The 14,957-nt window shown below is 38.6% G+C and overlaps 1 protein-coding gene across 3 annotated transcripts in view; it reads left to right on the top strand.

The window, feature by feature from the left end:
* DNAJC6 (DnaJ (Hsp40) homolog, subfamily C, member 6) overlaps positions 1-14,957 on the top strand; it is a 239,428-nt gene that overhangs the window by 200,403 nt on the left and 24,068 nt on the right. For all 3 annotated transcript variants that reach the window (XM_006879763.1, XM_006879764.1, XM_006879765.1), the window contains exons 5-12: positions 2,514-2,636; positions 5,045-5,178; positions 6,229-6,423; positions 7,269-7,386; positions 8,782-8,861; positions 9,756-9,949; positions 10,046-10,126; positions 12,769-13,203. In XM_006879763.1, the coding sequence (XP_006879825.1) occupies positions 2,514-2,636; positions 5,045-5,178; positions 6,229-6,423; positions 7,269-7,386; positions 8,782-8,861; positions 9,756-9,949; positions 10,046-10,126; positions 12,769-13,203 (1,360 nt within the window). The remainder of the gene's footprint in view (positions 1-2,513; positions 2,637-5,044; positions 5,179-6,228; positions 6,424-7,268; positions 7,387-8,781; positions 8,862-9,755; positions 9,950-10,045; positions 10,127-12,768; positions 13,204-14,957) is intronic.

The following is a 14,957-nucleotide window of genomic DNA, read 5'->3' as shown; positions in this document are numbered from 1 at the left end:
GTAGGCCTAGGAAAATAAGTATCTTAGAAAACTCTTAAATAACTGCGCAATCATCTTGTAGAGAAAAATAGTTAAAAATGAACTCTTTTTGAATACTTGAGAGACCTGCACAGATTTTCTTTCATATGTCAACACTACAAAGAGCAGAGATCATTTTCCTTATATATTGAATTATTATTTGGTTACTAGAAAAGGGCTAACCAAAAGAGATTACCCCTGTCTTCCTTTCCTTTTATTGTTGTTATGTGCTGATGAGTCACTTGTGACTCATTGTGATTCTATGTACAATAGCTCTGAATCCTGTTGTGTTCTGAGCCAATTTCACATGCTGACACTCTTACCTCAATCACCGCAGTTACCGTGTCAGTCCATCTTATCTGGGGCCTTCCTCTCCTATGCTGTTCCTCCACTTTTCCAAGCATGATATCCTTTTCCAGGGACTGGTCCCTCCTTTCCACATGCCTAAAGTATATGAGTTGGAGCTTCAAATTCCTTGTCTCCAAGGAGCAGCTTGATTTCACCCTCTCCATAACAGGCCTGTTTGTTCTCTTGGCAGTTCATGGTATGTTAAATACTCTTCTCTAGCACTACAACTCAAAGGCCTTGATTCTTCTTGTGTCATCCTTAGTCATTATCCATCTCTCTGATGCATACCACGTAATTGCAAAGACCATGGCTTGGATCAGGTGTACCTTGGTCTCTAGACTGACATTGTTGCTCTTCAGTACTTTGGAGAGGTCCCTGACAGCAGACTCTGTCAATGCAATTTGTCCTTTGATCTTTTGCCTGCTGGTACCAAGAGTGTTGATGGTGGAGCCAATGAAACTGAAGCCATTAACAGTCTCAGTCTCTTTTCTGTCATGATGCTGTCAATTGGCCCAGTGGGGAGAATCTTTGTTTTCTTGATGTTGAGCTTCAAGCCATATTGAAGGCTATAGCCCATGACATTTCTGCAGCAAATACCTCAGGTCCTCCTCAGTTTCAGCAAGCAAGGATGTGCCATCTGCATATCACAGGTTGTTGATGAATCTTCTTCCAATCCTGTTACCACATTCCTCCTCATAATGTCCAGTCTCCTGAATGATGTTGTTCTGCATATAGATTGAAAACCTATGTAGATGTACACCTTTCCTGATCTTGAACTGTGCAGTATTTTCTTGCTCTGTTCTGATGACTGCTTCTTGCTGTTGAGTGAAACCATGTGAATAGAAGAAGAAACTGTTAGAAATGTCAATCAATAGGGGCCCAGTACAGAGTCTCCTAGATCCTTTGTTGGCTGTGCCAAGCATTTTAAACTGCTATGTTTCCTAAAGTATACCTGATATTTCTAGAAGTATAAGAAAATGTCTATACTGGAAGATTCTTTGCCACCACTCCACAATAATCATGTAGGAAAAAACCCAACACCGTATTAACTTTAAACAGTAGGATTTTTTAGTTTCTTTGATCATTGTTGTTAGAGTACTTTCCGAAGAAGCCATTCATATAAAAGCATTCTTTCTCTTGAATTACCTACTTAAATAAATGGTACCTTCTTCCCTTGAGCTCTTCAAGGTGGAAATGTGAGAGTCCTTCTGATTCCTCTTCTTAACTCTCTTGAGTACTCTCCTCCCCACACACAGTCTGCTTTCATGTACTCGAGCTTATGGACAGGCTTCCACCACTTTTAACTTTTGAGTCCCTCTCATCTTTCTTGTATTCCTTAGTGGCCTCCTGACTGGTCTCCCTGACTTCAGACTCATGTCATTGACAGTCATCCTCCTTCCTGGGACATGATAATAGCTTTGAGAAACCCAAATCCTGAGAGTCACTCTTAGGATTTATGCTCACAAAACCTGAGTTACTGTGATCATAGGAATATCCGAGAGTCAGTTTTCTTATCTGTCAAATGGGGGATATATTAATGTCTGTCTTCTGTAGTTCTATAGATCAGATTCAAGCATCATTCCAAAGTTTAGCCAAGACTCTGCAGTGTGCTCAGTAATATATGTAGTAAATAACTGAATATTGATTCCTATCCCACTCCTAACCCCACAAAACATAGGCTTTCCTTGAATGTGAAAGAAATAAGAGCCTTGTGCAGACCTGCCTTTGGCTCTTTCCATTCCTTGTTTCATGCTACCATGAGAGCTGAGATACAGTTAGAGCTAATGCAGGGTTTAGAAAATAATCCTTTAATTAAATATCTAGTAGGCAGGTCAAAACATTTTACAGTTAATAGAAATGAAAGTTTATGTAACGTTCAGAATTTTTGAAAACCCCAATATGGAATTCAAATGGTGTAGTTTAATTTGAAATGCATTTCAAAATGTGTTTTCATATCTTTACTGAAACATAATCTTTTAATTAAACATTTGCTGTCCTAGACTCCAGATATTATTGTGTCTAGATGTTTGCAACTCTCCTTTTATTAACAGCATGTGGTTTCAGTGCCTGATGTTGTTTGGTATAAGACTTGCTTGAGGAGAGAAAGTTGCTGGGGAAATTAATTTCCTTTTGCTGTATTCTTTTAGGTTTCAGAATGCAGTTGGCCCCTTAGGCAGGCACCCAGTTTGCACAACCTCTTTGCTGTATGTCGGAATATGTACAACTGGCTACTACAGAATCCCAAAAATGTCTGTGTTGTGCACTGCTTGGTGAGTAACCTTTTTGTTGCGGGTGGTGGTGGTTTGGTAAGAGAAGATACAGCTGGACCCATACAGAATGGTAAACAGGTGACATTTGGGTTCAGGAAGCCTTTACTGAGCCCCTTAGGAGGCACGTGATTTGAAAGGCATAAAATCAAGGAAGGAAATTGTTATTCTTGCCTTTAGCTTTTAGTCCAAGTGGAAAAGTTAAATATGTACATACATAATACAGATAATGCCAAAAGTCTGTGACATGTATTTTTAAAAAATCTTATTCCTGTCAAATTGAAGGCAACTTTTAGCTAACCTTCTCGAGTGTTTTAAGAGACTATAAATCATACAAGAGGAGCTTGGCTGCCCATCTTTTTCCCTCAGAGTGGTTGGTGGATTTGAACCACCAGAGAAGTGCCACCTTTGGGTTAACAACAAAGCTCCCTGCAAACTATTGTTGTTGTTGATTGTCTTCGAGTCAAGCACAATTCATAGTGACCCTATGAACAAAAGGCTTGAAGCCCCTCTACAACTATCAACATTTATCAAAGTTCATAGAGTTTCCGGAGTCATGTTGTTTATGAAGTGGATGCCACTCCTACTTCCAGTATCACATATATATCACCTATGAACTATATTCAGAACATGTTACTAAAAAAAAAAACCTTGTCAAAGCTGTCAAGTTGGAACAGATCCATAGGTGACATTCCACTGGGTTTCCAGAAGCTATAAATTACACCGGAGGAGATTGCCCATCTTACTCCCTTGAAGCCGGTCATGGGTTCAGATCACCTACCATTGGATTGGCAGTTCTATTCCTTACCTACTTCACTGCAAGAGGTCCAGAATGTGTTAGGAGTACTTAGTATAAAAACTGTAGAAACAAGTATTATGACTGGGTCCTGCAAGAGACCCTCAACTAGTACACAGAGAAAATAATGCCATGGAAATACATGTGAATAGAATTGATGTAAAACACTGGTTAAAAAACCACACAATCACACACAGAAAAACCAGCAACAACAAAAACAACCAAACCTGTTTTGTGTTTGAACAAAGATAGAAGGACACGCAGGCCCTTCCAAGTAGTTGAATGGATTAAGGGTATTCTAGAATAACTCCTAGGGTAACTAATGATTTTTCTAAAAAGCTGACTTCCTAAAATTCATTTCCTAACTCTTTCTCTGGAAGACTCTTAACTGTCCTGTGAAACCCACCTTTCAGATGAAAAACAACTAAGGATTTAAGTAGATGGAAAGATTAATATGAGTGTATGGTTTGAATTAGCATGCTTTTGAACTAGTCTGGATCAAGGTTATGTTAATAAAAGCATAATATCCAGACCAAAGGAGGTGATACTTCCTCTGTACTTAAGTAAGAAGATGTCTGGTATATTACACTTCACATCTGATGCCACATTTGTATCAGAAGAGCTGACGTATAGTGACTAATCATGTGCTTACAACTGGAGTTGGTTCAGAAGACGGGTACTAAAGGGTCTCTTAATGTGGACTCTTAAGTGAGAGAAAACTTGAAGAGTTTGGGTGTTTTAACTTGAAAAGAGAATTATTAGTGGAAAGAAACTTCAGATATGTGAAGAGTTGTCACAAGAAGAAAGGAGTAAGCTTAATATTTTTTCTGAAATACGGAAAATAGAAGATAATTGAGTGTAAGCTACTGGAGAACCAATTTCATCTCCCCATACTCAGTATAAGGAAGACTTTTGTAAACTGAAATGAGCAACATCAGTTAGGAGTAATCTCCTTATCAAGGAAAGTACTCTAGAGGAGAATGTGTAACCATTTGTCAGGAATGTTAATGGATGTGTTTCTATAGTGAATGAAGTTTTAATTGTGAAGTTTATTTTTAGTAAGTCTTGGAATGTACTTTCTCTTTGTTGTTATGTACCATTGAGTCAGAACTAACTCATATCTGACCCTTAAGTGGGTTTTCAGAGGCAGTGAATTGCATGGAAGTTGATTGTCCATCTTTCTCTTGTGAGCCAGCTGGTGGATTTGAACCATGTGTTGTAGCTCCTTAAGACTGGTATATTGTAAAAGCAGCATTTCAAAACCTAGAAACTTTTTACATCTAGTCCCAAAGCCAAAAAACCTCAACTATTACTTCTGATGATCCAAGTCTAAAGTTACTTTGTAAATTAGTTTATATTTAAAGGATCACCTTTTTATCACTGGTTATCTTAGGCTAATAAGAAATCAGTTTTACGCTAAGCATAAGTTTTCTTGCCTTCATTTTTATTTAAGTATTTGTAATAAATTAATTTTTGAGTGAATCGGAAGACATACTGTGTTAATGGAATTTCTACAGTCTCCCTATTTCCCCTACCTTTATCCCAAGTGTAGCCATTCCCAGTGGAAAGTGGCTGATTAGACCACACGTAACGAGTTTGTGTGTTTTCTTTGCAGGATGGACGGGCGGCATCGTCAATTCTGGTTGGTGCTATGTTCATTTTCTGTAATCTCTACTCTGCTCCTGGCCCAGCTGTTCGATTGCTCTATGCAAAGCGACCAGGAATTGGACTTTCGCCATCCCACAGGAGGTAGAGTCCTCTAGATGCAGAGTTAGACCCAGATGTCATCTGCTTGGTGTTATGTCCTATTAGAAATTCAGCTCATAGGTGCATTTATAACGTTTTGTTACCTGGTATCATATAGAAGTATGGAAAAACTGGAATCCAATTAAAATATTTGATTTTCATATTGTTATAAAGTCAAGTTTGAGAATTTGCTATTTTAAAATTAGAACAAGCAAGCACACAGAAAGCCCAGCCACTGTTCACTTGATTGTAACTTAAGGAGACCCTCCATGGGATTTCTGAGGCTGTACATCTATATGGGAGGAGACTGACCATTTCTCTTTCTCGGAGCAGCTGGTCTGTTTGGACTGCTATCCTTAAGGTTAACAGCCTGGTATGTTATAATGTCTGACACCAGGACAGGAATTAAAAGACTTAGGTAGGTTGTCACTTTACCTAGGTCTAAAAGTAGCTAACAGGCAGAGCTAGATTATGATCTCAGATCACAGGCCCTAAGATCAGTCGCCTTCTCTTTCACTATAAAGGCTTTTATAGAAATACAAGCAGTAGCAGGCTGTACATATTTACATAGAAACAAGGAAATAAATTTCAAAAGATGTCTAAAATAGGATTTAAAAAGACAAACCTAAAAAAAAAAAAAAAAGACAAACCTCATTTAGAGAACTGGTTTATTTTCATCCCTTTCGTAGCAGTTTCTTCTCATATTTAAATGACATTTCTTTATTTTCTTTACTAAAAGTACTTCTCATGAGAAAATTCTAAAAATGTACTCAGAGCCAGCCTTTGGCTGATATATTTAATAAAATAAAGATATATATATTTCCTAAGTTTTTTCATTTGATAAATACCTAGTATCGATTCTGTGGGAAAGTAAAACAGTGTCATCAGCTAAAAGCTTACCTCAGTTACTGACTGCATTACTCTTTGCTAGCTAATATTTAAGATATTAATAGAGTAAATAATAATTTGAATGAGTAAACTTTAGACAAAGTATTGGCTATTTGGTTTTCCTGGTGTGATAGACTCTGTTATTATAGAAACCTTCTATTTCAGGTATCTGGGCTATATGTGTGACCTACTAGCGGACAAACCCTACCGCCCTCATTTCAAGCCTCTCACAATTAAGTCCATCACTGTCAGTCCAATCCCTTTTTTTAACAAACAGAGAAATGGATGTCGCCCTTACTGTGATGTGTTGATTGGAGAAACCAAAATATATACAACCTGTACAGATTTTGAACGAATGAAGTGAGTAAAGATATTTGTCTTCATTTCTTGTGAATTGCCTAGTTCTTACTTAGTTGGATCATAGCTTTCCTGTAAAGGAGTGCATATTGTAAAAATTGCTTATATAGAAAAAAAATTCAATGTCAGTGGTAATCCTACAAATGTACAGAAGCCAAAGGATACATGGCTACTGTTCAGGATGTGAAGAGCTTGAAGAGGGTATATGTTTCAAGAAGGATTACCCTAGTTTATAATGAAGGCTGAGACAGTAGTGGGGGACAGAGGACCTGGGCTTGTTTATATGAGACATCTGTCATGGGATTTGGTGAGGATTCAGAACAACTAGATACAGAATTCAGATTAAAAGAGTAGATACTCTTTTAAGCTGGTATAAGGTGTGTGGAGAGAAGGGATTTGGAGAGGTGGTAGTGTGAAATTAGTTTGGAATAACTTTAATTTGGGGATTTCTATCCAGCCTCCTCATAGAGAATGACATAGACATTTCTGTCCTTGATTGATTTTTTTTGTTGTTGTTTCTCCTATATCTGTTTCTACCATCAACTCAAAAGTGAGAAAAGACAACTACTCTAGGGATCGATGTACTTGAGACAAACAAGAGGGTATTAAGTGTAGGGATGGACAGTTGAATTATCTGCAGGCCCAGATATGATGAAGAGAGGGGGCATTGTATTACCCCAGGGCCATCCTGTTTTTCAATGAGATTGCACTGAGTTTGGACTGTCTAAGAAATGGTTCCTGGGTTCAGGCCTTAACACATTATCCCTTGGTCAGAACCACAGAGAGTGAGTGTACCAAATTAGACCTTCCTTAAATAAAGAAGTTTCCCCCCCCCCTTCTCTTTAAAGAGAGTATCGTGTCCAAGATGGAAAAATCTTCATTCCTTTAAACATCACTGTGCAAGGAGATGTGATTGTTTCCATGTACCACTTGAGGTCAACCATTGGGAGCCGACTACAGGCTAAGGTATGATTAAAGGGGGAATCAGGAGATGTGCTCATCCGAGACCTTGGTGGCAGTATTTCTGTCTTTTCTCCAAACCACTGTCAGCTTAAGTGGCTTGTGATCTTAGAACTAGAAAGACCCTATATAGTTGTTTGTGTCCCTTCCCCTTATTTTGAAAGTGAGATTAATCTTCTCTGAGATGTAGAGAAGTTGTGATGTATTTGATGTGATGACTCTGCCAGAGGCGACGGTCCCAGAATTTTCAGCAATAATTTATTTATGCTTTTTCTCTTAATACTCCATCTGGATCAGTATAGGGGGATAGATTTTGGTTGGTTATATGAGCCTACCTAATTGAATTTAGGGGGTGGGGTCACCACAAATTTTAATGAGATAAAATTCATAACAGAAAACGCACCCTTTTAAAGTGTGCAAGTCAGTGATTTTCCAGTGTATTCACAGTGTCCTGCAGCCATCAGCACTATCTAATTCCAGAACATTTTTATCACCTCAAAAAAAGAAACCCTGCACCAGTTAGCCATCATTTTCCATCCATCTTATCCCCCTCTCTTTGCAGCCACTACTCTTCTTTCTGTTCTATGGATTTTCCTATTCTACATTTCATACAAATCTTATCATGCAATATGTGCTATTTTGTGACTGCTTTCTTTCCATTAGCATAATGTTTTCAAGATTCATCCATGGTATTGCATTCATGGACACTTAATTTTGTTTTAATGTAACATTATAATTCACTGAACCTATAGACCCCACTTCACTTACCTATTCATCAGTTGGTGGACATAAGGGTTATTTCTACTTTTGACAGTTGTGAATAATATTACAAGTAAATTTTTTTTGAATTCATTACACATTTATTATGAGCATCCGCTCTGTCCACCATTGGCTAAGTGTTTAAAATGGACAAAAATAAGAAACTGTTGTGTCTTGAAGAAACTATGAAAAGAGCAGGAGATTTCAGATGTGTACAAATATCCATAATGCCTTGTTAGAAGTAGCTGTGAAGTGCTATGATCAGAAAAGTTTTCTTTAGCCTATGATGACCCAGAAAGGTTTATATAGAAAGGATAAGATCTTTCCAAATTGATAGTTGCTTTCACTAGTTTGGAACAGACTATCTATCCTACGTAGAAGAAATGGCATGAATCAAAGGATGGCAGCATGCAAAGCATGCCCTTTACCAGGTGAGGAAATGGCTTCTAAGGCAGAGTTTATGGAGAGCAGGGGCTAATAATGAAGCTGGGCTGGTACCGGAACAGGCTGTCCCTTAATAGTCACAGTAAACAAAGTTCAGGTGCAGAAACAGGTGAGGGTGCATGGCTGTCCAAAACAGAATCTTGTAATCAGATCACCGTCGCTGATCATTTGTGGTGTACATTTCCCATGTATCTTTAGGTGACCAACACACAGATATTCCAGCTTCAGTTCCACACAGGATTCATACCATTGGACACAACGGTTTTGAAGTTCACAAAGTAAGTAGTACTTTGGCTGAGAGTCCTTTTCAGTGAGTACTGATGTAAAATGCTGGTAGCCATAAATCCCAGAAGTACTTAGTTCTGAGCTGCATGTAATCTTGTGTGCTGGGACACTGAGCGTGGATCACAGCTTTGAAACTGGTTACATTGTAAAACCTTTCCTTAAAATAGAGTTTGCCTTGAAGCTCAAATGGATCAAAGAATCTCAAATAGAAAGGTCTAAAATAGCATGTGAGGAAACAAAGTATTAGTTTGTGTATCTCCTGCTTTTCATGCGAGATAGCAGTCAATATAGTATGACCAATATTCCATGAGAATGCATTGTTTAGTAGTGACAGAGAGTCCTGGAGGGTACTTCTGCACAAGGCATTGATCCACTGGGAGCTCAGTGGTGACATAGGAGATGCAATATTGGAGTAGGGGTAGACATTAAAAGGCTTGGAAGTGGCGAACGGTTCGAATCCACCAGATGCTCTGCCGGGGAAGGAGGGACAGTCTCCTCCAGTACGAGTCAGATCTGATTTGATGGTACACTCACACAAAAATAATAAAGTAAAAAAAAAAAAAAAGGCTTGGAAGTGGCAACTCTGGACCTGTTACACCATTTTAATGATTATCACCTAAAAATCAACTAAAAGCAGTAGCTATAACTATATCTGTGCATATTGATCACATGTATCCACTCTGCCTTCCAGAAGGTAGGCATCATCTAGATGTTTTGAGATGGTTTTCTCTTCATGAGGAAACTGAAGCTAAAAATATAATAAAAATACTTATTTGTTTAGTTATCAAGTCTTTCCTAAAAATGGATCTCACCGTCAGTGCCTGTGCTGAGCCTCATGCTGGTTCCATTGCTTTTCACGGGTCTTCTTCTTTTAAATCTCTGTTTAGACCTGAGTTGGATGCATGTGATGTACCAGAAAAATATCCTCAGCTATTTCAGGTGACACTGGATGTAGAACTGCAGCCCCACGACAAAGTGGTAGACCTAACGCCACCTTGGGAGCATTACTGCACGAAAGATGTTAATCCCAGCATCCTCTTCTCTTCTCATCAGGAGCATCAGGACACCCTGGCCTTAGGAGGTAAGTGTCACCTGGTGTTTCTGCTTTTCAGGGTGAGACTTCGATGTTGGCTTCTTTCTTGTGTTTCATTGATGCTGCATAACCTTTGTCTTGTAGGACAGGCGCCAGTTGATATGCCTGCAGACAACCCCAGGCATGCTGGGCAAAGTGGCTTCTTCTCTTCACTCTGCTGGCAAGGTATGCCTTCAAGCTACCTATTTCTTTTGCAAAGCAGCCTAAGCAAATCAGCACTTCTAAACCATCCGGTGTCCTCCTTATTTCACACTGTTCTGCTGAATCCTTTTTAAAATCAAGTGACTTCCCACTTTATTATTTTTTTTCCATTTTATTATTTTTTTTAAAAATCTTAATGTATTTGACTGTGACACTCAAGGAACATATGCAATTAAAACTTGAAATTATTGTGTTACACAAAGGGACTGGTTATCTATAAGAGGTGAGGGAAAGCTTCACGTAATCTCTATGTGATTTCTTTCCCTCAATTTTTCATGAGGAAGTAAGTATTCACTTTACATATTTCATCCACTTAGTCAAAATATACATACGAATCCTATGGCATATCAAAAAAGATAGTGAATTTTTCAGATTATTACTGATGTTACAATATATATAACATGACAGTCACCAGTTTAGGATTTCTGCATGTACAATTCAATGCACAGTTACATTAGCCATAATGTGTAACCATTGCTAGGATTGGTTACTGAATTTTCCAACATCAAAAACAATTTCTCAGTGCTTCCTAAACAATAACTTCATTCCCCCCTTACCTTTAGTAATTACTAATAAACACTGATTTCTAGGCATTTTGATTATTCTAGATATCACATATAAATGAGACATATATTTGTCATTCTGTGATCGACTTACTTCCCTCAGTGTAATCTTTGCCTGGCCTGTCCATGTTGTAAGATGTATCAGCAGTTGGTTTCTCTTTATGACTGAATTATATGCCATTGTATGAATATACTACATGTTTGGTTTATCTGCCCATCTGTTTATGGACATCTAGGTTGTTTCCACCTCTTGACTTTGTACATGGCACTGTAATAATTACAGGTGTAGATTGTCTCATTTTTTACTTCACAGAAGCTCTTAGACTGATATAAAATATGCCAGCTTAATATTTAGACTGATATAAAATGCCACCTTAATATTTAGACTGATACAAAATGCCACTTTAACGTGAATTGTACTTCTCTTTGCTATTTGTTGGATCACATATTTCCAACAAAAATACATAATCTCTTTGTTCAAAACTCTGAGAGCCATATGTGTTTAGGTATACACTTTATTTTTCAACACTATTTTGATATGATATATAATTTCTATAGTACTTCAATGCCTAGTGATATCTAAGGAAACACCTTATAATCAAGTATATTTTTAGGCCTATAGTGAAAAGTATACATAATAATTTCAGGGGAGGTAAATGAGGACATCAATACTGTCACATCAGTTTTGGTAAGATTTTTCTGCCATAAGTGTGTGCCAGGATAACCTTTCCCTGGTCATCATCTTTTGCATTTAGAAATTGGGACTATGGAACTGAGTAGCTTGTCTATTATTTGAAATGAGATTTATCCAACATTAAAACAAAAAGCCTGAAATTCCATGGAGGGCCTACAAAGATGTTCTCCAGCCTCCACCTTCCTTCCCCAGAGGAGGCCTCCTTCCTGCTGCCCGTTTTATGTTGACTGTATTTCCTTGCAGGTTGGGGAAGCACCTTCCTAAGCTAAGCTTCTCTTTCTGCTCACTTACTAGATGTGTAGATCACTTCTGCTCTGGACTGTGAGAGAATGACCTGCTTTTGTAAAGAAAAGACATGTTATCAACCACCTCCTAGAAAGATGACAACATAATGCTTCAATGAAAGTTCATCCTCTTAAAGCACCTACCTTATTGTCTGTTTAAATGCTATATACAATTTAAGGCGCTCTGGTGATATAGTGTGTTCCATGTTGTGTTTCAAACCGTTCCTTGGGAGAAACAAGTGCAGTCTCCTTCCCTAAAGGTTTCAAGCCTTGGAAACCCAGTGGAGGGTTGCTCCAGGTTGGACCCACTGGGAAGGTTTTGTTTTTTATTATCTTGTCTTAAAAGTGCAGCAAGAATGTTTCTTAACAGCAAGTTTGAGGAGATTTCATTTCACATACTCGGAGCATGTTGTCTGGAGGGACCAGTCACTAGGGAATGACATCATGCTTTGTAAAATAAAATGTTATGGAAGAAAAAGAATAGGGAAAACCATTGCAAACCCTCAACAAGATAGCTTGACTCTGTGGCTCCAACAGTGGACTTATGCACAACAGTAATTGTGAGGATAGTTCAGGGCCAAGCAGTATGTAGGGTCAGCATCAACTCAGAAGTCCTGGTGACCACAACAGTTTACCGCTTGTCTAGACACTTATTATCATCTCATGTAATTCTCACAACTGGGTACCACAGTGAGTTAGGTAGTAATTTCTATCACTAATTTGTTGAGAATGAAATCAAGGTATAAGTGAAGAAATGTATCCAGTGCACAGACTCATAAATAGTGGAGCTGGAATTCAGACCCAGTTCCTCTGGCCCAGAGCTCCTGTTCTTCCCCACTATGCTCTACCATCTCTCAGGTGTTCACCATAACTGATTGTTATTTAAAAGTTCAGTGAAAAAAAAAAAGTTCAGTGAAATTTGAAATCTATCAGTTCCTCCAATGGCAAAAATCTGAAGACATTATTTGCTTAAAGATGAATCCTCTTTTACTCAAAAACAAACAAAAATCAGTCAATGCTAGGGCTCAGTAACTAACAATTTCTTGCCCTATTGGCCTTCTTTAGATCAGAAATCAGAGAAGACATTCAGCGAGGAGGACCATGCTGCCCTAGTGAATCAGGAAAGTGAGCAGTCAGATGATGAACTTCTCACCCTTTCTAGTCCACATGGCAACGCCAACGGAGACAGACATCATGGAGCCAAGAAGCCCAGCAAAAAACAGCAGGAGCCAGCTGCTCCCCCACCTCCTGAGGACGTGGACCTTCTGGGCCTAGAAGGGTCTGCAGTGAGTAAGGCCTTCTCTCCGCCAGCGGCCCCTCCCAGCAATTCTGAACTGCTGAGTGACCTGTTTGGGGCTGGAGGCATGGCTGGCCCTGCCCAGGCTGCACAGCCAGGGGTGGACGACATGTTTCACCCCAGCGGACCTACATCCAGTCAGTCCACACCACGCCGCTCTGCCCCCTCCGCCTCCGCCTCACCAACCCTCAGAGTGGGAGAAGGTACGTTTGTTTTTTCTTCAGTGTAACACTGTGTCTCTTAGTTCAGAATCTTAACTTTGGGGTCAAACAGATAGAACGGACCTTGACTATGCTAGATTTTACGGATTTCTATAGAAAGTTCTTGAAAAGTCTAAATCTTCGTTTTAATGGCAAACCCAACAGGAACTAGAAAGACTGTCCCTTTTGGAAGGACAAGGCAAACGTGTAGATTTATGACATCAATTACTGAACTACTATAGTTACCTCTGCTTGGAAATGTAAAAAAATGAACCATTTTTAATAATAACACCTAATATTTATGGAGTACTTAATACTTGTCAAATATGGAATTTAATGATAAATATGGATTCAGTTCTTTCTCAACAAATAGATGCTATTATTAATCCCATTTAAGGGTTGAGGGAAATGGAGCCTTAGAATTAAATTAGTGTTTTAAATTTATACAGCTAGTTTCTTTATTAATTCTGCAGTAACAAATACCACAAGTGTGTATCTTTAAAGAGCAACGGTTTAATTTCTTACATTTACAAAAGTTAAAAGCCCAAATCATGATCTTGGTTGTGTTAATTTCTTTTGTGAGCCTTCATTCTCATATGTAGTTTTTTTTAATGTTATTTTTATTATTTTGTGTGTGTGTACCGTCAAATCAGATCTGACTGGTACAGGAGGAGATTGTCCCTCCTTCTCCAGCAGAGCATCTGGTGGATTTGAACCGTGTACTTCTAGGATTGCAGTGCAGCTTCTTGCCACTAGGCCACCAGAGCTCGCCTCACTTGTAGTTTTTGCTGATAATTTTATTGGATTTTCCCTCTCCCCCATCCCCGCCTTCTAGGGGAGCTTTCCTTTGCATATTCCCTCATGTGTGTGTATTTTTTGTGTCTTTTCTGCTCTTTTTATAATTTAGATATGACTAGATTTAGATCCTGTCCTACTTGGTATGAACTAAATTAGTAAACCGGAGAAAATCCTATGCCTCACTGGGGAAGTTAGGATGCCAATACATCTTCTGGGGGAGATATAATTCAATTCATAATTCATCAGGCCAGGGTTTATTTCTAGGCCATTTGACTAGAGTCTTCCTGGAATCTAAATCTTTTAATACATCTTGATTAGGTACAGAAATATTTGGTTACTTCAAGATACCTTTTAAGAGACTGGGACTGATGGCAGCCCAGCTGAGTAGAGCAGAATTTGAGCCTCATGTTGCTCTGAGAGTTTAGTTTCACTGCCCATTGTCACAGGCTCAGCCCTTTCTTTGAGTAGTCTTACACAAATTTTTAACATTTACAGACAGTGTAGCTGGGTTAAGCAGAGACTCTTTATTACTTCTGTAGAATCAACTCATACTGGTTGTCCATATTGCGAGCACTGTCAACGAAGATGGCATCTTTTAGGAAGAAATAAAATAAATATCTCAGCTCTCCAAGCCTGTAGTATCCTCTGAAGTATGAGTCCAGGTTCCCTCAATTCCAAGCTAAGGCCACTAACATACCAAAATTAATAAGGGTCCTCAAGATCCAGGATAGCATATTACTCTATGATTATATAAAGGCCACACATATAGTCTTGTTCCCTATCAGGGCAAGAAATAGCCTTAAACATCAGTTAATTTTATACCTTGATTATAGACAATGTAATGAGGCTTGAGTTTATTGCTTGATTATTAGAATATAAAGCTAATTAAGGCAGACCCCAGAAGTACATTCGTGCACTAAGTCTAGCTCTAAAAGCCTGAAATTAAACCCCAGAGCCAA

Source organism: Elephantulus edwardii, unplaced genomic scaffold (assembly GCF_000299155.1).
Source record: "Elephantulus edwardii isolate Elephantulus edwardi_28Jun2011 unplaced genomic scaffold, EleEdw1.0 scaffold00005, whole genome shotgun sequence".
NCBI lineage: Eukaryota > Metazoa > Chordata > Mammalia > Macroscelidea > Macroscelididae > Elephantulus > Elephantulus edwardii.
The sequence above is the reverse complement of the archived record's forward strand: the minus strand, read 5'-3'. Positions and strand labels throughout refer to the sequence as shown.